The sequence below is a fragment of the Colletotrichum chrysophilum genome, assembly GCF_026319265.1.
Source record: "Colletotrichum chrysophilum strain AFK26 chromosome Unknown scaffold_240, whole genome shotgun sequence".
Taxonomy (NCBI): Eukaryota; Fungi; Ascomycota; class Sordariomycetes; order Glomerellales; family Glomerellaceae; genus Colletotrichum; species Colletotrichum chrysophilum.
The window spans coordinates 25,971-53,549 of record NW_026517527.1 but is presented as its reverse complement, the minus strand read 5'-3'; the positions used below and the strand labels follow the sequence as shown (position 1 = coordinate 53,549).

The 27,579-nt window shown below is 53.1% G+C and overlaps 8 protein-coding genes across 8 annotated transcripts; 3 read left to right on the top strand and 5 right to left on the bottom strand.

The window, feature by feature from the left end:
- Positions 1 to 4,232: 4,232 nt before the first annotated feature.
- On the top strand, positions 4,233 to 5,405 carry COL26b_013602 (uncharacterized protein; the record flags this gene model as incomplete). The annotated part of the gene is made up of 1 exon (XM_053186197.1): positions 4,233 to 5,405. One exon carries the CDS (start codon positions 4,233 to 4,235, stop codon positions 5,403 to 5,405), a length of 1,173 nt encoding a protein of 390 aa, XP_053029873.1.
- Positions 5,406 to 5,612: 207 nt separating this feature from the next.
- COL26b_013601 (uncharacterized protein) lies at positions 5,613 to 7,471 on the bottom strand (the record flags this gene model as incomplete). The annotated part of the gene is made up of 3 exons (XM_053186196.1): positions 5,613 to 6,284; positions 6,332 to 7,125; positions 7,222 to 7,471. 3 exons carry the CDS (start codon positions 7,469 to 7,471, stop codon positions 5,613 to 5,615), a joined length of 1,716 nt encoding a protein of 571 aa, XP_053029872.1.
- A 773-nt stretch (positions 7,472 to 8,244) lies between these two features.
- Positions 8,245 to 8,829, bottom strand: COL26b_013600 (uncharacterized protein; the record flags this gene model as incomplete). The annotated part of the gene is made up of 1 exon (XM_053186195.1): positions 8,245 to 8,829. One exon carries the CDS (start codon positions 8,827 to 8,829, stop codon positions 8,245 to 8,247), a length of 585 nt encoding a protein of 194 aa, XP_053029871.1.
- Positions 8,830 to 10,399: 1,570 nt separating this feature from the next.
- On the bottom strand, positions 10,400 to 11,488 carry COL26b_013599 (uncharacterized protein; the record flags this gene model as incomplete). Its single annotated transcript, XM_053186194.1, has 2 exons — positions 10,400 to 11,427; positions 11,455 to 11,488. 2 exons carry the CDS (start codon positions 11,486 to 11,488, stop codon positions 10,400 to 10,402), a joined length of 1,062 nt encoding a protein of 353 aa, XP_053029870.1.
- A 3,019-nt stretch (positions 11,489 to 14,507) lies between these two features.
- Positions 14,508 to 15,069, bottom strand: COL26b_013598 (uncharacterized protein; the record flags this gene model as incomplete). Its single annotated transcript, XM_053186193.1, has 2 exons — positions 14,508 to 14,840; positions 14,899 to 15,069. The coding sequence occupies 2 exons, from the start codon at positions 15,067 to 15,069 to the stop codon at positions 14,508 to 14,510; spliced, it is 504 nt and encodes a 167-aa protein (XP_053029869.1).
- Positions 15,070 to 21,814: 6,745 nt separating this feature from the next.
- COL26b_013597 (uncharacterized protein) lies at positions 21,815 to 24,307 on the top strand (the record flags this gene model as incomplete). Its single annotated transcript, XM_053186192.1, has 3 exons — positions 21,815 to 22,072; positions 22,129 to 24,046; positions 24,099 to 24,307. The coding sequence occupies 3 exons, from the start codon at positions 21,815 to 21,817 to the stop codon at positions 24,305 to 24,307; spliced, it is 2,385 nt and encodes a 794-aa protein (XP_053029868.1).
- A 498-nt stretch (positions 24,308 to 24,805) lies between these two features.
- Positions 24,806 to 25,699, bottom strand: COL26b_013596 (uncharacterized protein; the record flags this gene model as incomplete). The annotated part of the gene is made up of 3 exons (XM_053186191.1): positions 24,806 to 25,463; positions 25,534 to 25,654; positions 25,678 to 25,699. 3 exons carry the CDS (start codon positions 25,697 to 25,699, stop codon positions 24,806 to 24,808), a joined length of 801 nt encoding a protein of 266 aa, XP_053029867.1.
- Positions 25,700 to 26,966: 1,267 nt separating this feature from the next.
- COL26b_013595 (uncharacterized protein) lies at positions 26,967 to 27,536 on the top strand (the record flags this gene model as incomplete). Its single annotated transcript, XM_053186190.1, has 1 exon — positions 26,967 to 27,536. One exon carries the CDS (start codon positions 26,967 to 26,969, stop codon positions 27,534 to 27,536), a length of 570 nt encoding a protein of 189 aa, XP_053029866.1.
- Between the last annotated feature and the right edge of the window lie 43 nt (positions 27,537 to 27,579).

Below are 27,579 nucleotides of genomic sequence, written 5' to 3'. Positions count from 1 at the left end.
TCCGAATATTCCGATGTCGGATTCCAGCGAGAACACACCGACTTTTTCTATCATCATCATCATCATCATGATGGATTGATCAATATATACACTCATTCAATTATCCTCAATGTTGACTGCCTCATACACACTCTTGTGACACAACTCCTCTGAGTCCGTTTCTCATCCCGGACTCCATGCGCATACCACCTGTTTGCCAACCAACGCCGCCTGAGGCCGGGCATAGCTGCATACGTACTATGAGATATAAACTCTTGGGTATGTCTGTGGATTTGTCTGCCCGGAAAGAGCTTGCAAAGGAAAGATGTGAGTACGACACACCTATGAAGACTGCGTAGAAAATGGGTTACAACTTGAATACCTGATGAATGGAAAGGCTTCGTGATGGGCTTGAAAAAGGCTGTTTTTATGTTGTATCTACCTTAGGATTAGTAAACTGCGACAACACCATCAATCTTTTGACTTTAGATTCGGTAGTATGGTTATAAGCTATCTCCAGGCCAGACGCATGACGCAACGTGTACTCGATGACATTGATGCTGGTCTGAATTGATAACCGCAAGATTGAGCAGATGCCATAGAGAACACCTCAAATCTCGCGCGCGCTATTCTTGACTCCCCAGGCAATCTGTACTATACAACAGACTTTATGAATTGGATTTACAAACTATCACAGCCTGAATGGAATAAATCTCATAAATCCGCGACTGTGGGGCGAGACTCGGAGGAGCCCCACATGGGTAGGTTTCAATGTACGGCAACTTCGACAACTTGCCTTTTCCGACACAAACGGGAAAGTGCTGGGCAGTTTAGGAAGTCGACCATGTCAAATGACTCGCCATCTACTCAGGATTGCTCGAGGCCAAGAACGATCGAAAAGTACGATCTACAACAGTCTATTGTTATATCTCGTCGCACTAATTATAGAAGATAGGAGGTGTGGCTTGGTGTTCAAGATATGGCGTTATCTTCCACGACTCGGAGCTGCGAGCAGGACAACAACTATAATAACCACGAAGAAGAAGCATCAATCGTCTCCAAAAAGGCATCCTTCGATCACTCTAGTCTCTCGACGAACCAACCTGACGCCACTCGATTTCATTCCTTCAATACCCAAGAATGCTCTTCCAACAAGCACTTGTTTTTGCCTCCATGGCCCTCGGCGTTTCCGCAGTGTGTCAATCTGTTTCTACAATGTGCAAAGGGATGGGAGGGCTCGAAGCCCGTTTCGACCAAGGATGGATTTGCGCAAGTGATATGGAACTTCCTTGCCTCACTGGATGTATCGCCAACCCGAACAAAAACGAAACTCAGGGCGTGACGGGGGTTGTCAAATGTTGTAAGCCCTGCACGTGGTAAGGCAGTACCCATACTACGAACGTTGACGGCATTCAATCTTATCAAGTTACAGATGCATGGGCAAAGTCTGATAAAAGGTTTCTGCACCCGCCTTCGAGGTTGAAACGAAGAAACGGATCCACGTTGGATCTTCTCGCCGTCACAGATTAGCCCGATGGTGTAGAATAGGGCTGGCCGAGAAGGACCTCTAGTAGGTATTTGAGCGTTGCGTGTCACAGCTGTTTATCAATGTATTCTTTCATAACTTGAACAGTGGCATCTATTCTTCCGGTTGTTCACATGAAGTTTATCGAATCAGATTTGATGAACGATGGTTGGAATTTCATGACTACGCGAAAGTATCTAACAACCCATCTAGGGGCCAAGATCGCTGTCGTATCTTCGCAGCGGCGTAGCTGGAGACGATGGCGTCCGGGTTGGAGTCCCGAACTCGATCATATGTAGCTCTCTAGCCTGTGAATTCGATAGACATCCTGCATAATCACCGCGAGGGCTCCCTGCGGGAGTCATGTACGCCATCTCCGGGAAGGACAACGGTGTCTGGTTGCCAGCAGACTTATCCGACAGCTTTGAGAGCCATCTCCGGGACCCTTGGCTGGAGTTGCGAGAACGATCCGAGCAACCGAGCAGGGGCCTCATGATGGGTATGCAGGCGCATATAACAGCGGAAGTTGGCTCGGCGATGCTGAACAGGACAAGGGGAACGGCGTCGAAGAATGGGTCTGTCGAGTTTATTCCTAAGGGAAGGTTGACCATCCTCACTACTGATATCGCGCCGGTGCTGGAGGACCGCATGTCAGCATGAATCTTTCGAATTGCCATATAATGGACAATTCGCTTACAAGATACCAACGGCAAAACTGGCAATGAGTCCAGCCTTTTGCATCGTCGCAAGTTTTAGACTACCCACAAGAGGGAGTGGAAGAATGAAAATGATGATATCGGTGGCAAGATGTACTGCTGCGTTCACATAACCCCATATCAAGAAAGCGCTTTGGTCCGAGCTGGCGGCGTACTGAGGGTCCAATAGTTTCTTGGTCACGAAGACTCCTGAAAGAAGCATCGATGCCACGATGACGGCGGTTGCAGCCAGCATCACGTCGCAGAATAGTTGGACGGAAGGTAACGCAAAGGCCCGCCGGTACTGGAGTAGAAAGGTAGCTTTGATCGAGGCGAACGCAACTTGATAAGTGAGAACGGTTGTTATGAGGAACTAGTCAAGTCAGTAAAACGCTTAGGATTCGAGCATCAAACCTACCTTGTTATCGATAGCTAGGCGTTCGGGAGCTGCGTCCCACCAGTGCAGGCCAAGAGAGCCTTTTTCCACATCTAAGTGGGAGATGATGTCAGCCTTTATATCGCGGATACCTGACGAGGGAGATTGATCATTACTAAAGTAGACGGGTATGGCGAGACCCATGACGAAAACCTTCACATTGTCAGTCAAAATATTAGGATCCATCTTGGTGAGATTTACCCCTGATAATATGTACGATGAATCATCCCAGCCCCATGCCTTCAGCATAAACCCCCTGATGTAAACTCGGATACCCATGAATATGATAACGAGCGCGAGGAGGGCTGATGTGACCCCGACAACTAGTCCCTGTCGATTGTCATGAGGAAGGGACTCCGGTGAGCTTGGGCTTGGAAACGGCCCTGTTGTTGTAGTGTTGAGCGCCATGACGGTGGGGATTTACGGCCGAGATGCGGTCGGGCTGGCGGCCAAAGGAGCCGTCAGGCCCTGGAAACGCTCGCTCACGACGGGAGCGAAAGGCAGCTGTTGGTCAAGCAGTTTGCTGTGATGCTTGCCAAGGCAGGATTGAGGTGCCAGAAATTAAAATACACTTTTCAAACTGGCAAATCGGACCAATTGACGATAGTTCACAGTACGTATGCACGTTGAAATGAAGAAAGGGGAAAAGAGTCCTAGACACCCAAAAGCCAGGGAGAGCTCTCCAGGTCAACACAAAATGTTCCTTGTGGCGGAATCCCAGTGGCTTGGCTGAGTTGGCGCTACTTGTTATCGACACCGGAGTTGGAAAGCAACCTGCTCTCGCAAACGCACCAGGATCGCCCTCTGCCGGATCCAGACTGAATGCGGCTCCAGACGGGAACGGACATGCCACATCACTGCCTAAAAGTCGAGGACGGTACACACAGCAATCCTCGATCACGTTCTAACGGTCTGGGATGTTCCGCTCTTTGTCCCGGCTTTTGCGAGTCCATAGTGGTCTAGAATCCATTATAGGCGTATGGAAAGAAGAGCTCCCAAGCGGAAGACTTTCAACGGACACCTTACCATTCTGCTGGAAGTGGACTTTTTATCATGGATAGTTTATGTTGAAATCCAGGCTTGAGAGAGCTACCAGACCTCGAGATCCATGTCAATATTGGGCCTATCCCGCCTTCATATGATGCTGCCTATGAGTCTTTGAAAAGAAGGTCTGGAAGCGCTTTTGAACGCAATTCTGCCGCCCAATATGATTTTCAATCATACACGAAGGGGTACAAGTGATAGCTAGATCAGTAAAACTCGACGGATATAGTCGCTTAATATCCATACAAGCACAAATGACATCTGTTATTCATCTTAATACCCATGTAGTGGCCAGGCTGCCAGGGAACAGATGGAGTGCAGCTGTCAGGTCGGTTCAGCGACCAGGGTGATCCCTAGCGCGGGGCTAAAAGCTACCCGACGTAATGACGTGCAGTAGACGAATCTTTAGTGGGATGCACGCTAACTCAAGACCGTCAGCAAACACCTTGCGCCCGCCACCGTCCCAGTCCCCAATCTGACAAAATCATCAACCAACACCCACCTCACGCGGTCGCGGTCTCCCCGCGTCCCACGAAACGATGAACGCGTCCACATGTCCCCTCACGCGCCCGACACTTCGACGACCTCGACCAGCATAGCCTTCGCCGACGAAGACGAGCCCTTTACCCCGAGACCTCTCATCCACGATCTCCTGCGAACCCGCTACTGCATCCCTGGCTCCGTCTTTCTTGTCGAGCAAATTGAGTCGCTTCCTGTCGCCCGTTCGACACGCTGGAGAGCCGTGAGACTGTTACTCGGGGATGGCGAACTGTGCATACAGGCGCTCCTGCGTGGAGAGGTGCATCGGTTCTTGGATACGGGAGCTGTGAGGGTCGGGTGCTACGTCCGGCTGGGCGAGGTGACGGTTCATTTCCAGGACGTCGCTACTGAGGACGAGGGCAACGGGAAGACAAGGCAGATGGTGTACCTCATTGTCGAAGATCTTGTCACCGTTGGATGGCATCGCGCACTCACCGAGCCTGACGCAAAGCCATTGAGGCCTGAAGCGCATTCACCAGAGGAGGACATCATTTCCGACAGCGACTTGGACATTGAAGATTTCGAACCACCGACAACACCGACCAAGGCTCACCAAGCTCCAAATACTCCAGCCCCGAGGCAACTCCCACGCCCTACTCCGAAGCCAGCTCCCAGAATGGTTCGCGAGACCGACGAGGAGGACGACGACGCTGAAGATGGGTTCGAGGTTATGCGGGTATCAGAGACGAAGGCAACACAACGCCGAGCTCAAGCAAGAAGCATGGGAGGACCGGTTGCCCTCCCACGTGACTGGACCGATCCGAGCGTCCCGTTGAAGTTGACGAACCTCAAATCCATACCAAACCTGCCCTTCAAGCAGAATTGGTCCGTCAATGTCCTCGCCGTCGTCGCCTCGCTTTCCGATGTCGAACCTTCACACATGCCGCCGCATACTCAAAGAACCGCACGATTAGTCGACCCGAGCACTAGCAAGCAGGTCATCTTGACCGTGTTTCTGGACGCGGAAAACTTTTGTCCTAACGTTGGTAACGTGGTGCTGCTAGTCGGGGTCAAGAACCACCGGTTCGACGGGGGTTGCTTGAAGAAGTATGTCAGCGACCGGCCTATGCCCGGCAATAGGTGGTGGTTCGAGGAGCCTCGACAATTCGGCTGGTGCGACGTGGACGGCCTGAAGGCATGGTGGGAGCAAAAGCAGTTGCAAGGGGCCGGCTTGGACGGCACATGACTCGAGAGAGGGGATGGTGCAGCAACGTCAAGAACGTCAAAAGCCTTGGTATTGGTTTCAGACACTACGACGGCTAGGCCGTGTTGGATCGGACTTGCGAATCCGACAGAATTCCTGACAGCTGAGGCTGTGCTGTTGTGATGCGACCTAGCACGACTATCACATTACACAAGAGAGCTTTTCCACGGGGACATGATCCGTCAACGTCTAGCTAACCCCCCACGCGCCGAGAACATTCCGTCTACCTTGCGAGGTGTTTCCACCACTCTGCATCTCCAGCCTCTTGACTCGGTTCACTAAAAGGCCCACGCAAACGGGGCCGATGATGGTGCAGAGAGAAATGGCCCAGGTCACGATGAGGAAGAGCTCCGATGGCTCCGCGGGGCTCCCCGAGCTGCCGCTGAAGATGCCTGTGCTTTCCGCGAGAGCGGAGATTAGGAAGCCGATTTCCCCGCGGGCGACCATCGCGAAAGCGAGGATGCAGGCCGGATACACGGAAACCGGCATTTCGGGCTTGGGTGACGCGTTCTTCGGGGTCGGCTCAGTGTGCCGGTCACCCAAGGGCTGGAGGGGGAGGTCCTCGGCCTGGGCCACCCCTTCTCCGGTCTGCGCTTGTTGCGCCGGTTCATTTGGGGATGATTCCGACGCGGCACTCCCGGCACATTGCGCACCAGGCGCGAGCTTCTTTGACTGTCTCTTGCCAGTCCCGGAAACTTTCTTGATGAGGCGTTGGACCGTCTGAAGGGGACTCGCGAATGAAAGCAACCAGATCCCGCAGAGCATCTTGCTGATGATCATGAGAATGGTGTAGACCAGTCCCCGCCACACGGTGGGACCTGAGAACATTCTCGTGATGGGCACAGAAAAGCCGATGGACGCCTACGTTGGTTAGCATAGATGAGAAGCAGGTGAATGACAAGACTCACAAAGAAGAATGGTTTCAAGACTCGCTCGACCGCCTGGTGATAGTAGTGCTCGTAGATTTCGCCCCCCGAGTTTTCAGCCGCCGGCGCACTCTCCGTCGCTGGTGATGGCACGGCACCGTTCGCCTCACGAGGCGAAGAATCTGATTTTACTCCCTCTTGGCTGGCACTCGTCTCAGACTGCTTAGCTGCACCTATTTCAGGCAGAGCTGCAGCATGCGGCACCTCGGAATCCCACCAGCTGACCGTAGCTCCGGCAACATACGCAGCCAACAGACTCGACGTCCCAGCAAAGGTACCTCCAATCACGAGGCCGAACAACCAGAGCGTGTGGATGACAAATGCAGTCTGCCTCTGTCGTAAAAGCCGGTCGACCCTTGACCCAGGAGTCTTCTCCCGGACGGCATTCAGCCATACTGTAGCAGGCTGCACGATGAATCTACAAGCAGCCGGGACGACCACCGCGAAGCCAAGCGACACGAAGACGGGCCGAATGACAGTAACCGCATCGAATCCGCCGCCTCCTCCGCCGAGGTTGGACACGACCTGCACCATGATGAGGCCGACAACGTCATCCATCATGGCAGCGCTGGTGAGCACGACGCCCAACCGCGTGGTCGCGAGACCACTGGTCCCGAGGACGGTGAACGTGGTGCCGAGACTAGTCGAGCAGAGCGCGGCGCCGGCTGCGAAGGCCTGCAGGGGCGAGGCGCCGACGAGGGAGCGGAGGGTGAAGGACAGACCGATGGGGACGGCGATGCCTGTAATGGCGACGCCAGTTGAGAGTAGGAGGTTCGCTTTGAGGGATTTGAAAGATGTAGACAGACCGCCTTATTGCGTTATGCCAGTCAGCGAGTATGTTCCTTACTTTGCAATTGCTGGTTGAGACTCACCTTCATAGACAATGAGAATCAGGCCGAGATATCCCAGCTGCATGACGGCGTTCTCCGTCTCCGCGGACAGCCACTGCGCGCCAGGCGTGCCCCACGCGATGCCGAGGAAGACCTGCCCGATGAGGCCGCAGTAGACGAGCTTGTCGAGGCCATAGTTGACGGTGTTGAGCAGCAGCAGGAAGCCGGAGAGGATGATGATGGTGGTGATGGAGGGCTCATGGTAAGCCAGTGAGGATGCGGATGTTGCCATTGTAAGCCATTTGGGTTGAACGTACGTCGCGTACGTTCGACGCGTGTGTGTTGAGATACTTGCGACGAGGGAGATGAGTATCACTTGCTTGGGCGCGTAGGCGGTCAGCGTCGTTTTTGATCTGTCGATGATGGCAACACGGCCCAGGGCACTGTGTCTGAACCAGGGGTGAAGTCAGGTGAAGCTGCAAAATTGGCGCGTCCTGCTTGGCGTGCCGTTGTTCACCGTGATGAGCGGCTTGGCGAGTGCGCTAAAATCGTTAATGACATGACGTCATACGTACAGGGATCCAACTGAACGGTTGCTGACAGCTCGGAATTAAGACACTTTTAGATGGACAGAAGGCCGATGTCATCTGAAACATCGATGGCTACGAGCGAATGGCTTAACATGAAGAGCAACATGTAACACGTGGTTTTGGGGTTATGAATTCCATCAACAAGTAGCATTTGACAACACATGGGGTTTATCTTCAACAAAACAAGTAACAATCAAAGGAACACAGACGAGCTTTGCGAAAATAAAAACAATCAAATTCAGACTGTTCCAGCCAGGTATAAATCTAAAATCAAAGCAACGCCCCACGGAACCAAAACCACATGCCAATGCAAATCCATAGCCCCCAAACTTCCAGGCCCGCTGCCAAGTCTCGTGTCGTCCAGCCACGGTTTCTTGCCATCGCTCCCGATGAGTTCATCTCAGTCATTTCCATACAGACAGTGAGTCATAGCCAAGCCTCGCTTCCCACATCGTACACCCAAATCACCAAAATCCTAGTGAGACGGCTGTTCATGGCTGGCGGGCAGGATGGCGGGCAAGCTGGCGTTTCTCCTCCTCCGCTTGGTCTTCTTGCCGCCGGGCGGCGGCGGCGGGGTCGCGGTGCCGTTGGCGGGCGCCGCAGCGGGCGGGATCGCGCCGCCGCGGTTGAGGCACGAGGTGTTGTCCGGGTTCGCGAGGTTGATGGGCACCTGCAGGACCTGGTTGACGTCGATGAAGTCCGGGTTCGGGATGTTGTTGAGCTTGGCGATGTCGCAGATGCCCGAGTTGAAGAGGCGCGCGATCTGGCCGAGGGTGTCGCCCTTGATCACCGTCAGGGTGATTGTGCGGTTGGCGTTGTTGACGGGGCCACCGCCGGCCGGGGGCGCGCTCGTCAGCGGCGGGGGCGGCGTCGCGGCTTGTCTTCGCGTCGGGGGCGGCTCCGTCGGGGTGGTCGCCTGGCGGGGGTAGAACATGTGCGTGAGGCCGCGGGTGATGAGGCCCCGGGGCTCGGACTGGAGGTGGGTGGTGTCTGTTGTGGGCGTGGCTTGCGCGAGGCCTGAGAGGCCAGCGAGGGCCAGGCAAAGGATTGAAGATCGCATTGTTGCTGCGAGTTTGCGTTGGTGGTGTTGAGGTAGAGATTGTTGTTGGTGTAAGTCAGCGAATGGCCGGAGACTTGAGCAGAAGTCTTCTTACACACTGAAAGATGTGGGATGCCGGGGAGTTAAGGAACCAAAAGAGTGTCCGATACCAGGGAAACTGTGGTTTAGAATGAATGGCGTGGTCCTGGGAGAGGTGAGACGATTCCCCCCTCGTCTGTCAAGACAACTTTATATCGCACATATTACCACCATCGCCTTCACCCGTAAAGTGGCCGGCCGTCCCTTCGAGACAAGGCCAGACAGCCCCGTCGTCGCAGACGGAAATGCGATTGGCCGGATATTGGGGTTCGAGGTTGACGTGCCTATCCCAGCAGCAGAAAGACCATGTCATATCCACCTCAATGTGACCTGCTTAACAGACACTAAGCCCTGTCGCCCTACGAACCCCCGCGGCGGTAGAAGACAGATTAGCGGGCGCTAGCGACATTCTTCCTGAAGAGACAACGTGGTAGCCATTCTGAGAACCGCAACGTGAGCAGGCCGCCCGCCCACGCCGAAGATAGCGTATGGTAAAGCTAAAAATATGGGGTTGGGATGGACTGAGACGGCAGCGAGCGCGGGGTCGATTGGCTGGATTGTGTTGGTTGAGTCAGTTGTCGGTAGTTGGGTGTTGCAATTGTTGCAGAGTTGACAAGGAAGAGGCGCCGAAGATGGGACAGAGGGCCCAGCAACTTGAGACGGAGCCCACCTGTTCCCAGACAGTTGCACACATACTTTTCGAAAGTTTATCACGAACCACGACGTGGTGAAGGAGCTCTCCGGCCGCCCTTCGCGAGTCATATTCTGCGCGAAAGGCTCGCGCAAGAGGCCTGACTTGGCGCGGGAAGCTCAGGCTCCCGGACGCAGGAGTTCGAACACCACCCACTCCAGGAGGTGATGCCCAACACAAATCGTTGACGAAGTGAAACGAATTCTACGGATCTCCCTGCTTGTCAAAGTCTCTCAACTGTGAGGAAGAGGCTCGCATTTCCTAGGAGATACCGTCTCCTCGGTGGATGAAGCACTGCCACCCAATGATCTGGAATGATTTGCGAATGGTCGGACGAACTAGTGCGTTTTGGTGGCCACACCAATCGCGTGTATGATCTTCGACAGGGAAAGCTTCCTACAAACCTAAATCAACCAAGCCACTCTGCTTGGCTGTCGTGGAGCCCAAAATCTCTAATTCTTATCTGTGTTGCCAAGTTGTTGTCAATCTGGTGATAGAGGAAATGGTCAGCTCACGAGGTATCCATATTGCTGAAACTGGTGACAAAAAAAACATCTCAAAGATTCTTACAATTCGAGTTCGACTCGGCGACTGCGCCTTCCGGTATTTCGGCATCGACACTTGGAACTATGCGTCTCAAATAACTCACGATATCAAGTTGCGCATGCGATGCTGGCAGATGTTCATATTTGCGATGCGATTGCATGAGCGTTGTAAAGACGAGACTCGACTTCAAGGGTTTAGTCATCTGTGAAGCGTTGTTGTGACTACAACTGCTCAGCATCAACGCCCTAGCTAATTCTACAGCCGTTTCGGCCTGGGCTTGTAGGCTCTGTACTTGTTCAACCCCCCTTGGCCATGGTAGCGCGTCGTGACATGAAGCGACCAGACGTCCATGCCGATTATCCATGCGATGCAGCCCTGAAGGAGTAGTTTCTGGTGTTCGTAGTCCTCCATAGTTTCTGTAGTGGGCATGTTCTCAGACAAGTCGATAAAGGTGCTGATAAGCTCCCGGGTCTCCGCCCCTAGTCGATCCATGGCTTCTTGTACTCCAATATCGAACTCGTTCATCATGATCCTGACACCATTATGGCTGTCCTCGCCCTTGGCCTGCTCTTTGTCGAAGCTGTACATGTCATTCTGGTTGATGATAATTCTGAAGCACATGTCCATGAGAGACTGAATCGCAGGCTCCTCCCAAGACTCGCGCCGCACCTCGCACTTGATCAGAAGAAATGCTATGCTCGGATACATGCCAATCGTTTTCTGACGCACGGTCATGTACTCATTCCGGCTGGGTAGTGCAGGCAGTCTGCGGCGAAGGCCCGCCTCCTCAACGACGCCGTCCAAGTAATCATCGAACAAGCCCCTGAAGAGTTGCCAAGACTCATTGGTACCTGTCGCAAGATATCTTTGGGCAACGTCTTTCGCCATCAGCTCCATGGATGACAGGTGGCCCGAGGACGTTGGCTTGTTGTGCACAGCACCCGAAAAGGAGAACGCGTCCTTGACTATCAAGCACTGCCTTCGGACTTCTTCTTCGTCCCCGGTATCCGTCGTCTCATCGATGACAAAGAACAGAAGCATCACTTGCGCGGCTAGAAGGCAGGAACCCTTGTCCATGCGCGCATAGTTGATGCAAGCTATCTCGGGGAAGCTGGCGGCGACGATCTTGTCGACGAAGTTTTCCGGAATTCCGGAGAAGGACCGCATCCATGTCTCGGCCTCATTCTTAACGCTGTCGGAATCTGGATGCAGCTCTACTTGCCAATGCCATCCTTTCTCGGCCGGCCAGCGGGCCAGAAAGTCGGGAATAGTGATCATGGTATCTATTCCCCTATTGTTGAATGTCATACCGGACCTTATCTTGTCGGTGTAAATTTGTGCCATGATGTAAAGTACCGAAATTGAGTATGAGGCTTCGCCGAAGAGAGGATGAATTCAAGTTGCACACAGTACTACAGTTCGTCCACGAATAACAGAGTCTACTCCTGATCTCATACTTATAGGCAACATCTATGGGTAAGTCTGGGAAATGGAACACATGCTCATTAGTTATGTGAAAGCTGTCAATGTTATCTGGTTTCACCGCTATACTCTTGAACCCTTGGAAACGATCCGCACCATGGGCCATGGCCAGCACTTGAACTGCACTCATGTAGCGCTAATTCTCGCGCAACCTTGGGCGTATTCCGAAGAAGGAAGTTGTCATGCATGGACTCAATGATTATTGAAGCGATGCGCCATAAAATGAATGTGCAGCGTTACATTGAGACGGCAATCGTGTCTTCATCAGCCTTCGTCCCGGCGCTAGTACCATGTCTTAGGATGTTTGTCGAGTTAAGTGTAATGATGGTGCTGCGAAGACAAGCATCAGTACGAGCAAGAGCTCCACTGATTATGCTGTTGGTACTTAGTCGGTTCTTCAGCGACTTGACCAATCTCAGGGTTTCCATCGGACAACTAAATCGATTCAAAAGAGACTTGATCCGCGTCGAAGAGGCCGGATTGGGCGTATCTCCGCCTACCATATCACGAAACGATCGGGGCGTCCCACCAACGCGCATGAAGAAACAGGGGTCGGTGACTAGTTCAATTCGACAGAGCTGCAACGCGTAATGTAGGGCGATAACGACGTTACTCCCAAGGCCGACGGATCGCCGACAAAGTACCCAATGAATGTACGTGGACAACCCTCGACAAGCCCTGACAACCTTTCAGGCCCCTCATAAGCCAAGCTACAAAATGGAAGCTTCAAACGTATTCAAGAGTGAGTAGTGTAGTGTTGGTACAAGATAGTCGGACTCTTTTAGTTGGGAAATAGTTTATGTGAAGGTAGCTAATGGCGGTATAAGAGATACTCAAATCAGTACAAGAGATACTAAAATCAGTACAAGAGATACTAAAATCAGTAACTAATCACGTACCTTTACGAAGGCATTCGCCATAGCTGATTGACATTGTGACCGATGATGGGGCATTCCCAAGTAAGAGAAGGGTGCAGAAGTATCAACAGCTTTCGTGAGGAAATACTAACCTACGTGTTGAAAAGAACGTGGTTCACTGTTCCATAAATATGAAATAGACAACTGGAGTACTACACCTACATCTCTATTCACCATGTCACCATTAGGTTGATTGATTGTCACAAGCCTGCCTCCGCATCTCAAAATACACCTCCGAGCGCAAAGCTCTCTTCAGTCTTACGCAATATTTGAGACCGTTCGTACCGGAACTTTGCCACCTCATTGCGATTCTAGTTCTGCACCTTCGGCAATCTTTCTGAATGTACTTGCCTTCCGCCTACTTTGGACTGGCCGTCTGACGAGAGCAACTCAACATCACGATGACTTACCTTTCGTTGTGGTTGGGGGCAATACGATGACCGTGGCCGAGCCACGAAGTTACGTGGCATGATAGATAACTCGAACAATCTGTACCTAGTTACTTAGAAATGTGTAAGCCGGAGTTGTCGGAATCGCCACAGAGGGAGCTTGCTGTGGTTGCACAACATACGCTCACCACACCGCCAAGGCCTCTACCAACCACAGAACAGTTTTTTCATTTCCTGATTATCAGCGGAAAATCCACTTGCCGAAGGCTACGTCTAAATGATGTCTCCTTTCCTGTGGCAATTGCTTGAATTGTGCCATGAAATGTGCGGCTAAGCCCCGGTGACAGACCCCGTGACTGTCGCTGAGAGCCTCGCCAATGGCCTAGGTCACCCACAAAAGCTCTACCGTAGTACCGTACTGAATAGGTGGTTAGTCTGCCTTGCTGCCCAACAAATTCTCAACGTTTTGCAGTAGTCATATTCAAAGGCTTACGATTTGACATTTAAGTCAACCCATACACCCTTGCCGCTTCTTCCAATTTTTCTCACTGCATTCACCAAGAAAAACAAAAACAGTCCACTAATCCTTCTTTCAGAGTTTCCCACCTTGGCAAATTTGTTTCTAAGAACTAAAGGTTTGCCCAGCACGTTTCTCTTGTGCGACTCCGTTGCCAGCGTAGATACAGATGACACACATACTCACGCAAAGACAGGCTTCAAATGACAACTTTCAAATAATCAACATACCGCGCGATTCCGGAAGTACCCCATACGACAGAACCAAACCAAACGCTATGGGTTTTCGTCTCAAGCTAGCAGAAATTCTCGGATCCGAGACTCTGAAGAGTATGCACGACCAGGATCCTTCTGAGATCTTAGACAAAGTCGGCGAAGCTATAACGATGTTCATTTTCTCGTAAAATGGAAACAGTGTTCGGAGGCGTTGGAACACGTTAGGCATGGTCAACGTTCGTTAGGGAAGATGCGCTTTATTATAAATGGCTGATGGTGATGCACATGAAGGGGGGCCACGTGTAAGAGCTAGTACAATCAGAGGATGGAGTTAGCGTCAGTCTTTACCACATCAATCATTTTCAAACGACCTCGATTACTTTGACTTCTACACAACCATATCTGATGTTCATAGAGTTAGGGAGTAGGCTGCTCAAGACTTTATCTAGCCTCGGCTTGAAATGAGTCAGTGGACATTATCCCTAGTCACTTAGGACCACCACACTCAACCGGCTCGGCCCGTCCCCCACAGACCCCGTTTCCGGGTGGAAATCCCGGACGAATCTTTGCTTCATGCATGATCACTCTAGTCAGCTGAATCAGCCTGGCTTCAGTACCTTGGTTATTCACTCGTAGATAAGTTACCATCCTGCAGCCCTCGTCTGATCCAGTATACGTCTGTTTGACCTGTCAAATCTGTCTCACTCAATCCATGCAAGAACTAACTTTGTATTAACTCTCGCACTACAGAAATTTTCACATGCATCTTTTAGAATCGAAATTGACTTGATAATATGTATTTCGCTATTCTGCTCATACAGGCGATCTACCCTATCCAATCGTCTAGTCGGAGTCATCGCCGAGCTGCTCGTCCTCACCGCCCGTGGCACCAGCAAAGGCCGCCGTCGCCTTGCCGAAAGCAGCGGCACGTCTCTTCTCCAGGGCCTCAGCCTCGCCCTTGATGTCGGCCGGAGCCTTGGAAACCATGACCTGAGACAGCTCCTTGCTGGCCACCTCCGTCTTCTCGACGTTCTTCTTCACCAAGCCACCAACCTTGAGCTTGTCAAACTGGGCCTGATTGGCGACCATGGAGTTCAGTTGGGTCTCGGTTAGATCCACGACGGTGCTCATCTGGTTGAGGAGCTTCTTGGCCTCATCGTCGGTAGGGTTGAAGCTCTATTCAGATGTAAGGAGCGCGTCTCACAGAGTGGGGTAAGGTTCAATGGGGACTTACTCCGTAGTCCTTAATGCCTTTCTTGATAGTGTTGCAAATCGAGTTGGACTTGGTGCCCAGCTTGATGGCATCCTTATAGTTCAAGTCGGCGCCCTTTGCGATGATCTTGTTGGACTTCGTGACCTTGCGCTCAATGTCGCTCAAGCTCTTGGAGATATCGGCGAAAGACATGATGGAATGGTGTGGTATTTGGTGTGTGTGATTGGTTGAATAGTGTTTAACTCGATGTTATTGTGTAGATTGCGTGATGATGATGATCTACATTTCTAATTAACTGTGGTGTTGAAGCCCCTTTTATCATTCGAGAAAACAAAACATCGTGATTCACATGCTATCTGATGCCTCGGATGACTTACACCACTTGGCCGCCAAACACAAAGCTGTCCCCTAGAGCATGAACGACCCAAGTCTGGGGTAGCCCTGAGCTATGACGTGTTCCCAGAGCCGCAGCTTCAGGCGCCCGGCACTTCGCGGAGCTGAGGCCAGGGTCCGGCCACGAAACATGAAACAATGCGGAGGCCGCCCAGCGATCCTCCACAGCAAATCGTCCGCAGAGCAGCCTCCACTGCCTGGGTGCTGGTGCTCAAAGGGGTCCAGCCCTTCGGTTTCCGAAAGAAAAGCCAATTCGAGATGGGACCCGAAAAACAGGTTACGTGCCAATGATCACCCAGAGCAGCTTCGAGAATAGAGACAACCTTCCCGAACATAATCATGCACAACAACTGTAATGTGCATTTCTGACAGGGAAGACGCAGGGCATGGATTCGCCGACCACTCGGCCGGCGGTCCATATGCATCGGTGCCATTGCGCACGATCGCATCATTAGTTGTTTACAGTTATTGGAAATGATCCCCATACAAAGTGTTACCCCGCTAATGCTGGGGAAGCTGAAAGAGAGAAACCCTCCTTCCCTGGCAAATGCCTAGCATTGTTTGTTTTGGCGGGCATTGTTGAGCTACTGCTCTTGCTCGGATAGTTTCCTTGGCTGGGGCGGGGCGGATACGTTTCTTCTCTGTAACCACGGTTTTACTGCCTCGGCCTGGCGGTGCTGCTTCACGTGGCTGCGCAACACCAGCCTCAACAATTCGCATTCGCACTTAAACATGTTTACCGACGGTGAGTTGATCTATTCTTAAACAGAAATCCAAATTCCGAATCGAACAACACAGCAACACATATAACAGGAATCCTTGAGTTTTAGCATTATGCCATTGCCCCACTCGTGCATCATCTGCCCGGTAGTTCAGCTGTTCCCAGAAAGGAAATTCAACTTTGCCCGTCAGCCCCGCTGTTGCTCGGAAGCAACTGTTTTGATTTGGGAGATCAACAACGAACAATTTGGATAGAAAGCCACCAATTTCAGGCCCGTAGACAAGTAGTTTCTGGATGCTGATTTCATCTTTACGTCTCTATAGATTCTGATCATTAAGGGAATGTATTGAAGATATCTGGAATCTTAAGATAATCGCAAGTCATGGTGGAGACTACGTTGGAAGTCAGAGTGTTGAAAACAATTATGATCAGAGTGATTGAAGAAACTCCTTCAAATGCGATAGTATAACGGTTTGATCGTTATCATCAACGATCAAAATGTTTCTAGCTTGCGAGCCCAGTTGGATTGTTCTGGTGGAGCCCAAGATGGTCAATAGGCCATAGAGAATTGTTGTCAACAACGTTGTGTACATTGTAACAATTGCTTTACATGAATGTCAACTCAGCTAGACAACCAACTAGTTGATGACTCAAAAGATGAAATTGTTGAATTCTGGGGCACCATGCTGGTTAGGGCGACATGGACTCAACTACTGAGACTTTGCCCTAAGATACGCAAGACATAGCGACCAGCACACCTTCATCTAAACTCTCTAAGTCGTCTCTTGAGTCTTTTGAGCATATTATGGTTCCACTGTTGCACTTGCAGGCAACTTTGCACCACTCACTATTGGCAAGAGAAAGAAAACTACCCAGCAAAGTCAACCGCGCCTTGTTGTCAGTTTATTCAAGATAGTTGACTATTTCTGCGAGACCGTGAGATTCCTTTACACAAATTGTTCTGTTGACGATGGCAATCATATTGGTGATGCTGTTGTTCATCGTCACTCATTCCTACTGGATGCTTCAATATGCTCGTTGTGTACATAGTTTCTTCTGCGCAACTCAGTCATTCTAGAGACCAGCATTGGCCTGCGAAACAAAAGGCAAAACGCCAATTGCTCTGGAACTTTTCGGAACCATCGCAAGGTCCAACTGCCTCCGTCTTGTTCCGGGCTACGGCGACTTCCGCAGGGACTTCCGTTTTGGTGCATGCGATGCGAGAGTTCAAGCGGTGGGGCGATGTTCGGCAGTGACCCGCCGGATCCCGGAGATCGGAAGAGCACATGTCAGCCACGGGGGCGGTGCAAGGCACCGAGCAAATCGGCCGAGGTGGTCGGATCTCGCATTATCTTACGTGAGAATCTACGGACGAATTGTGCTGTACCATTCTGCAGGTGTATGATCATGCTATATATCTGCGAGAAGATATGATCTGACGTATGTCTAGCTTTATGGGTGGGATTGGATTCTCATATATCGCTTCGAATCGCTCAGTTTTCACCACAAAATAAGAACACACTGCAAGAGGTGACGCCTGACGCAAGAAGGTAACTTCAACCAATTAGTAGTGATCTCTGTGATTGATGAACACTCGACTAACCAGATCCTCTCTGTCTGAAGGCTTAGTAGTTGGATTGGTGAGATGAGTCTGAGCCCACTCAGTCAACGGCAAGCGACGAGTGATCACTACCTTGGAACCGACGAAATACAACGTACGTCTACTGCGGCTCAAGATTTGGTTTCCTAAAGTTCTAGCGATACCCTCTCCTCTACGACGATGCCGGTGACCGCTCCTAGAGACATAATCCTCAGCTGGACTTCATTCAATCTGATCCTGCCGTCATGCATTCTTGCAGCCAACTCCGCTGCATTAGACGACCGGTTGGTCAGCGAGCTCCAAGACTGAAATCAGATCAGATCATTTGCCAAGACAAGAGGCTATTCAAATGCGCGGTTGTCTTTTGTTCTTGAAGGAAGCCTTCCGGGAGGCGAGCTGACGCAGGTTTGCCGCATCAGGTGTGTCATCAAGGCACTAAGACATGAATAAGCTCACTCACGTATTAGGAAGTTCGTATGCCTTGATGATGAAAGTCTCATCAAGGTGTTCATAATGAAGCAGTTGGCTCGACGTCGGCCTTCCGGAAGGAGCACTTCCAACACTAGGCAGCAGTGATCCGCTCTCATTGCATATGTGGGAATTCGCTGAGTTCACCATGACAAAATCGCCGCCGCCGATTGTGGCCACTGATCAACGCTCGGTAAGGAGAGGAAGGGCAGTGGCCGCTGAATCACGACAGTCCCCTAAGACACCCGATCAGAGTACACAATCATCGGTGACACGTTACAACACACCACGCTTATCCAGGTACAAGACAACTCAGCCGAAGGAACACATCAAATCCTTCAATCATCAGTCTTGTTGGACCCGAATAGGCAAGTGAATGTAACCCGGGCGTAAGCCGGACAATCGCAAAAGGCATCAACGATTACAGAACCAACAAGGCAAGGCGGGCAGCCGCCGTTACCGTGTGGCAACCTGACAAACTTGACATGTCTCTGATCAACACCAAACATTATCAAAACCGAGCCTCCTATTCGTCCGAACCCCATTCCACGAGGCCAACGCCACCTCATTGCCAAAAGGGCAAAAAAACAAGCTTCCAGCTCCCCGCAAATTGTCACCGAACTGTTCTGGCGTCGGTACGATTTCCAACCGAGGACAGGGTCCCCGCCTGCATCATGCATTGAGACTCCAGATACCCAAGATTACGGAAGCAAGACGGGGGGCCGGGAACCGTCGAGGTGGTGTCGAGGTAGCCACAGCTCGTATCTCTGGGACCGTTCCGTCTCCATCCAGACTTCAGCAGGCCAATTAGGCGGACGTTCTTTATCGATAGACACAGGTCGTGGTTCCGAAATATCCATGATTCTGCACCATCTTCTCTGCAGCTGTTCCGCGGCAGGGCTAGCCCGCATGGCTGGAAGGGATGTCACTCTGGTCCAAGGCGCAGCGCTGAAGCTGCACCGGGCTGGATCCCGCCAGGCTCGCCCACCCCGCGATCATCGGTGATGCTGGGAGCAAGTCCTCGGAGACCGGATATCATGGATGGGGCGACATCAAAGCCGTTCTCCATCTCAGCTGCCATTTTTGTAAGGATTATTGGAGAACATGACTGTCCAGCTCCCGGGGCCCCCATGAGTGATCTTTCTGCAATGTAACTCGCTTGCAAAGTTGCGGAAAGTTGGATTATCCCACGCGGAATAGCGGCAGGTCGCCTGAACAAGCTGATCTGGTCCAATTTACCCATGGGCCGTTACTCGGGACACGCACGCTGTACGGTGTGTGCAGGCGCGACACCGTGCTCGACGCCGTTCCAGCCGGTCCAGCGGGGACCTGGGGAAATGACAGGAGATTTACGTACAAGAATCCGTTTTTTCGAAATGGCATCGATAACCTTAAATCTCAACACTGGGGAACATACCCAGCCTGTTGGTGATGCAGGCTGTCTACAGTTGTCATTAGACACAGCTTGCTCAAAAGACCAGGTCCTTGGTCGGAGGCGTTCAATGGTCTCACTGCGACGAGAAAGATGCCGAGGTTGACGCCCGAGTCAGTGGCAACATGATTTGCTGGGCCGTCGGCAGGCAAAAGTGAATTACATCTTCCATTCTCACCAGCAAACACAACTAGCGGCATGTTTGCGTGTGTTTGGCCTTCGCCATCGCCAACAATCACGCCAGGGACCTTTTGATTGCATGGAAGGCCGATGCACCCAACAGGAAGTTCCAATCGAAAGCGTCGGACGAACCATCCCTCTCCAGCAGCTCGGGTCCAGCTCGCAGGCATGATCCAGTCAAACCAGTCAAGCAGGGCGCGGCTATCAGCTTAGAGGGACGTTTGTTCATGTCTGCAAGAGGGCAAAAGGGCGCAGATTGGGTCTCTGATCCTCTTTGCGGAGGAAGCGAAGGAACTTTTTGAATCGGTTGGTCGGTCTTGTGTCATTAACCTGACAGCCGCGATGACATTCCACCGAGCTGATTGGTGTGTCTCCCTCCGTGGATTCTCGAGGGTGGCTCTTCTGCCGTCCCTTCCGACTTCCTTCCTGAACGGTCGACCAGACGTCCCTGTCTTGCGGTCTCTGAGTGGCCGTCGTCTCGCGTGCCCTTGCAGGGGTTCGTTCGGATGATTAACTGCAAAAAGTCTTGGCCTCCTGGGAGGGAACCAGGCTAGACAGGGAGCTCCCTGGTTCCCCATAGTTCCCAAGGTCCCTTTGCACGCGGCAGATCCACTCGTGCGTCCCTTTGCATGACTTTTTGTTCGGGGAGTGGCGACGGCAGCTAGACTCGCCGTCCAATTGGGGGCGCCAACGGCCATTCCCCGATTTCCTCCCCTCCTCCCCCTCGGCCGTTGACCGTATCGCGGGCGTTGCCCACCTGTTTATCCCCCGACCTTGGTGTTCTTGGCCACCCGTCTTGGGTATTGCTTAACTGTGTTGGTCTGCTGCTTGGTGCTTCTTGGCCGCCATCCCGTGCCGGTTCGTCCTCCGAATTGTCTGCCTCTCCAGCTTGGCGCCCAGCCCCCTTGGCGATCGATCTAGCAGGCGGCTCTCGTTGGCTGAACGGCGTAGTCATTTCGTAATGTTCCTCTGTTGACCTCCGCCGACGTCCGCCGGAATGAGCTGATGGCGATGGGAATTCCGTTCCTGGAGGAGCGACAACGGAGGGCGCCGGCGGGCGGTTGTGGCAGCGGGATGGATCATTTACGCTCATGGTTCCCGACCAACCGCTCCGCCCTTAGAGCGCCACATACCTGCCACTTCTATAGTCGACATAGCCTATCAAAACGGGGTGTTGGTCATGTCATTTCCAGAGCCGAAGGATACCTAGTGGCACTGTGCTCGAGTCGCACCAGACATCGTGCCTCTCATAATATCGTCCAGTCAGCGCAAGCATCCCCCCATGATCCATCCCTATCAGCGGGTGGAGAAACGCGGAAGCAAAAGTCCACCCCCAGAGCACCACCCTCCCACATACCATGCGGCCTGTCTCCAGCAAGTCGGTCGTTCGCGGTTGTCTCGAACGCGGGACTAGAGGCATCTAGCTCTGCAGCGTGGGTGGTGCGCTGCCTCCTCATGCCGGTGTATCCTATCAATCGACATGTTTGTCTCCTCTTTCGGCACGCCCAAGGTCCAAAGTCACCGTTTTCCATCCACCCACCGCCCACCCTCCTTCTAGACGGTGGCGACGAAGCATGTCCATCTGTCCATCTGTGGGAGATAGCGAGCCAGGGGACCTTTTGCGACGAACGATTGGCACAAGCTGGGGGCGATTTCGTTAATCGGGCACGTCAGTGCGCCTGTCAAGGTAAGGTAGTGTAGTCAAGCCAACCCAGTTACCCAACCGAACACCCGCGCTGCGTTGCGCCCAGTTGAATCAAGCTTCCGGGCGCATTTGGCCGCAATATCTAGCCATTTCGTATCGGTCGATGCTCCGCCAGGGGTTGGCCCGCTTCGCAGTGCGACTCCATTAGGCAGGTCAGTATCTCGGCCCACCGACCGCCGATATGGGAGGTCGACAACGGGGTGTGGTGGTGGTGGTGGTGGGAAGGGCAAGGCGAGGCGACCGTAGATGAGCTGCGCATCTAAATACAACTCGACGCGCCGCCCTCGTCGAAGGACGTCTCTTGCTCTTGGCTCTCCAGTTGTCACGGCCAACAACCTCAACCCTCTCCCCCCTTTGAGTTTCTGTCTCTAAGAACTCAGGGCGAAACTCAAGAAACCCACCACCACAACACCAAGCCCAACAGTGAGAGAAACGACAATGGGTTTCAGCAAGTGGCGCGGCAAGGTGTCGGAGCGGCCCATCGTGGTCGACGCCGTCGCGACCGGTGTCGACGTCGAGGTCAACCCCGACGCGGAGCTCAAGAAGTTCAAGAAGATCCACAAGTGGGATCCGTTTTTGGACATTGACAAGCTCGACGTCGCCGAGGAGGCCTTGGCAACCGGCGACTACGAGAAGGAGAAGGCCGTCGAGGAGGCTCTCCACGAGGACTCTCCCTACCCCGAGGTCCGGTCTTCGGTATGCTTCATCTCTAGAAATAACCAAATCGTGAGCTATGAGACTGACTGGCGCAGGTCCAACCCTTCGACGACCCCGATCTGCCCATCAACACGATCCGCGCGTGGGTGATTGGCGCCATCATGTGCACCATCATCGCCGCCTGCAACATTCTCCTCGGCCTCCGTCGCTCCCCCATCATCATCACACAGACCGTTGTGCAATTGATCAGTTACCCCGCGGGTGTCTACTGGGCCAAGGTCTTCCCCGACAAGACATGGCACGTTGCCGGTATTCCTCTCCAGCTCAACCCCGGTCCCTTCAACATGAAGGAGCACACCGTCATCACCATGATGACCGCCGCCGGTGCCACCGCCAGTTACGCCATCGATATTCTCCTCGCCCAGGAGATCTTCTACAAGCAGTTCTTCGGCTGGGGCTTCCAGATCCTGCTCATCATCTCGACCCAGGCCATGGGTCTGGGTATCGCCGGTATCCTGCGCCGCTACCTCGTCTGGCCCGCCGCCATGGTCTGGCCCGCGACGCTCGTCACGACCACCGTCATGAACTCCCTCCACGACCACTCGTCCTCGGACCCAGCCCTTACCAACGGCTGGAGGATTGGCCGCTACAAGTTCTTCCTCATTGTGGCTGCCAGTACTTTCGTCTACGAGTGGATTCCCGAGGTGTTTGCCCAGTTCCTCCAGATCTTCACCTTTGTCTGCTGGATCGCCCCCAACAACGTCGTCGTCAACCAGGTCTTTGGTGGCCAGACCGGTCTCGGTCTCATCCCCATCTCCTTCGACTGGAGCACCATTTCCGGTTTCCTGCTGTCTCCCCTGCAGACTCCTGCCTTCGCCATTGCCAACGTCGGTATCGGTATCATCATCATGATGCTCGGCTGCATTGGCCTTGCCTGGGGCGGTCCTGAGTTCTACCGCTACCTCCCCATCAGCGCCAACTCCAACTTTGACCACTTCGCCCAGACTTACAACACCAGTCTCATTCTCACCCCTGACTTCACCTTCAACGAGACCGCCTACAAGGAGTACTCCCCTCTCATTCTCGGTCCTGCCTTCTCCCTCAGCTACGGCATGGGTTTCGCCGGCCTGGTCTCCACCCTCACCCACGTCGCCCTCTTCTACGGCAGCGACATCATCGCCCGCACCCGCTCCGCCAAAAACGAGGAGGCCGACGTCCACCTTAAGCTTATGCGCAAGTACAAGGAGGCTCCCGAGTGGTGGTTTATGGCCATGTTCGCCGTCAGCTTCGCCTTCGGCATGATTGCGTGCCAGGTCTGGAACACCCACCTGACCTGGTGGGCGTACATCATCTGCATTCTCATCGGCGCCTTCTTCATCCTGCCCGTCGGCATCATCCAGGCCGTCACCAACCAGCAGACCGGTCTCAACGTCGTTACCGAGATGATTGTCGGTTACATGACCCCCGGCCGCCCCGTCGCGATGATGCTGTTCAAGTCCTGGGGTTACATGCTGTGCTACAACGGTCTGCAGTACGTGTCTGACATGAAGGTCGGCCACTACATGAAGATTCCCCCCCGCACCATGTTCGCCGCCCAGTCCTTCGCTGTCGTCTGGCTGTCTCTTGTTCAAATCGCCTCCTACAACTTCCTCCGTGGCAACATCGAGGGTGTCTGCACCTCCACCCAGGCCCAGGGTCTCACCTGCCCCAACGCCCGCACTTTCTACAACGCCAGTGTCATCTGGGGTGTCATCGGCCCCAAGCGCATGTTCGGTGCCGGCCAGCTGTACTCCTGGGTCAACTGGTTCTGGCTCATCGGCTTCGTCTGCCCCGTCGTCCAGTACTTCATTGCCCGCCGCTACCCCCGCAGCATCATGCGCTACGTCTTCTTCCCCGCCATCTTCGGTGCCGCCGGTATGATCCCTCCCGCTACCACCTGGTGGTTGGGACAGTGGGTCATTGTCGGTCTCATCTTCAACTGGTGGATCCGTGGCCGCTTCTTTGGCTGGTGGAGTAAGTCTTATTCTTTTCTCGCTTTCTGGCTCCTTTGGCTAACTCGGCTCAGCTCGCTACAACTATGCCCTCTCCGGTGCCCTCGATATCGGTACCGCCCTTTGCATCGTCATCTCTGGCCTTGCTCTGGGTCTGTCAAACACCGAGTTCCCTGACTGGTGGGGCAACTCTGTGCCGTTTAACAACCTGGATTCCGACGGCGCTGCCGTCACGAAGATTCTTCCTGACGATGGCTCCTTCATCGGACCTTCTTCGTGGTAAACCAGCGAGACGGTATCGCAGTCGGATTAGAAGAGCAACGTTCAACGTATATAATTACTGGTGATGACAGGTACAGGATATCATCATTGCGAACCATAATGTCCTTGTAGCGTAATTCAATCTTTATGATCAATATGCCGCTTCCCGTGGATGCTTGAGTCAGACCGGCACACTAGCCCGAAAATACGGCCCCACATCACGGGCAGTCTAAAGACCCTACCCGGAGGGGATCGGCTTAATTTCTCGTGATTGGAGAAGATTGTCAGACGAGTGTATGTAGTTGACGGCTTGCTTAGCGCAGAATGCTAACATCGAGTTCTTGTCATTGGGAGAGGCGTTGCAATTGTTTCGTTTCTACACCTACTCGCCCAAGACCATCGTTCTCCCAAATCCCATACCATAAATTGATTGTATCAACCAGACGCCCCTTGCTCCATCCAAGGCCGTTCCCATTATTTACACCAAGTGACCCCAAATCCAGCTTGCCTCATATCTTCGTCACCTTAGCGGATCGTCAATCGCAGGCGCCGTAGTCGTCGAGCTCGGTGCCTCCGTCGTAGGCGTCTTCCCTCCACCAACGCAACCCTGATCTTCTTTCAGACCTCCGTAGAAGCTCTCGCGGTACGCCGCGTCCATGTACTTCTGAAAGTTGGCATCAATAAACGGCACCTCCGTATGCTCGTACTTCACATCCCCCAACGCCTTCTGCGCCGCCGCTGGCAACGAGTCCCAGCCCACCAGCGTGCGCCCAAACGCCTTGGACGCGTCACCGTTACCGAACGGGGTGATTGCATTATCATGTATCTGCATCCGCGGCCGCGTGGGCGTGTCGAGCCCGACGCCCGACGCCTCGTAGGTCGTCACCCCCGCGCTGGCCGTCTGCCACGTCGCGTGGTCCGCCGTGAAGGAGAGCCCGACGGGCCACACGGACGTGACGTCCTCGGCGTCGCAGCCCCAGCGGTTGATCCAGACGACGATGCTGGCCCAGTAGTGCCGGTGGCCCTCGTCGTTGCCCTTGCCCCAGCGCACTTTGGGGACGTAGTAGCTGTACATGATGCCGGTACGGTCCTGGCTGGTCCCGCGGCGGGCGTAGACCTGGCCGTTGCCGCCTTTGTCGCAGCCGCTTCGTCCGCCGCCGGTTGGCTTTAGGCCGGCGCTAGGTGGGGATGTTAGTCGGTGGTGACCGGGATGATGCGATGGGGAGTATACGAGAGGGTTCTGCTTACCCGAGACTTCCACTGGCGTCGACCGCGGGATAGATGTCGCATCCTCCTGAGATGTAGAGACTGGGGTTGAATCGAAGTTCGAGTTGGCCTTCCAGGCCGGGGGAGGCGTTCTGGGTGAGGGCTGGGACTTTGTCATGACCCAACCATTGATGTCCCCCAGGATCATCGCCCGCTCGCGGTAGGAGATGGGACGATGCGCCGTTTGAAAAAATGATGCAATAGCTCAGAAGGAGTGGAAGGTTGAAAGAGAGCATAGTGTCCAATGGCATAAAGAGTGACCACTGAGACTGAGAAATCAAAACATGTAAAGAGAAACTGGGGCGCAAAGAAGGAAAACATTCGACTGGTAAGTGGTCATTGGGGGCCTTTTGAGAACAGGTTAGTTATGAGAAGGCAACTAGGTGGCCGATTCTACAGCCTGGCCGGTTGTCTTTTGCCGATCAAGATCGAATCAGAGCGGTATTACCGAAGATGTAGCCTTCCACATGGCCACGGTTGTACGACGGAGCCTTTTCTCCTTAATAAAGCCAAATTTTGGCAGCCTTATTAGGCGAAGCCGGATGATTCAGTACAGTCACTGGAGATTTGCTACACTCCATACCTTACCAGCTCTAAAAGAAATGAACCCACCAAATCAAGTAGAGACCAGGGCGGAAGACTCAATTCGTCACAATAACCCTAGACGCTCGTAGGCACTTATAGGACCGGTATCCCACTTAGAACTATTCAGGGATCATGTTGTATACACTTGATAACGAGGCCAATAAGCTATTACCGCTGCACCTCGGATTCGGGTGGAGATTCGGCTCGCATAAACGTAACATCACTGCCTTGCAAGAGTCTGGCCGAACTTAGAAATATTGTCCCGATTGTAAGAAAAGCGGCTGCAAACCTTAATTGTTAATAGATCGGGCCTTGAGTCGTCTGATCGCTGCGGACAGGTTGCAGGCCACCCCCCAGCTCAAAACACTGCCAAGCTTCCCCCAAATGATTAGTTCGGCAAGTTCGACGCGTCAAGAAGTATTCCGCACATTTTGCACTGCCAACGTGAACCCTTACCCTCGGGCGCATCCGTTGTCATTTTCAACGAGACAGATTGGCCATACGCAAATAACTCAAATGAAGGATGGCTGGTCTGGTCATCATGTCGGTAATTCCGTGCTCATTGTTGAATACACTGCATCAAGAACTCATGAGAGATGCCGGTGGGCAGACAGATTTTGGCTGTTGGTGACAGGATAGGTTGCTAAAATAGGGAAATAGAGAAGAGAAAAAAAAAGAAAGATTATGACTTAAGTACGCCCCTCAATGATGATCATTTTGGACTTTCCAACTGAACTTGATCATTCGGCGCTGAAGCCCTCGTCGAGCCCCTCTCGCACCTAATTCTTACTCAACTATACACTCTTTCAGAACACCAACACTCTTTCACAATGAATCTTCTCCACCTCTTCCTCGCCTTCCTCACCTTCCTATCCATCACCTCCGGTGTTGTGATAGAAGAACCCCCCGAGGATGCGCTCGAAGAGATGGGCTACGGCGTCGACAACGCCGGCACCGAGTGGAAAGTCCGCCGCAACGGCATGGTCGTCGACAAATTCACAATCGACACCTTCCTGCGCCAAATCACCATCAAAGACGCCTGGAACGAGCTCGACACGAAGCCGCGCCTGAAGATGCGCGAGATCATGGCCCTGGTCTGGGCGCGCGCGGGGATGCCGCTGAGCCAGCTGTCGGCGGTACGTGTCGAGCGCATCGACAACGACGAGACGAAGGACGCCATCGCTGCGGCGCGCCTGAAGACGGGGTCCAAGGTGACGGAGGATATGATCGTCACGCCCGGGGAGAAGGGCTGGGCAGAGCTGACGGATTCGCCGTTCTATCTGTCGGTGGCCAAGTTGTGCCAGGAGAAGCCGGAGTTGAGGGGGAAGGGGGTTGAGTCGATGAGTGTGCCGGCGGGAACTGAGGGGAGACTTGATAGGATGCTGATAAATATTGATTAACCATCATTCGGATTGACTCACAATCGGTATGCCGTTGCATCTT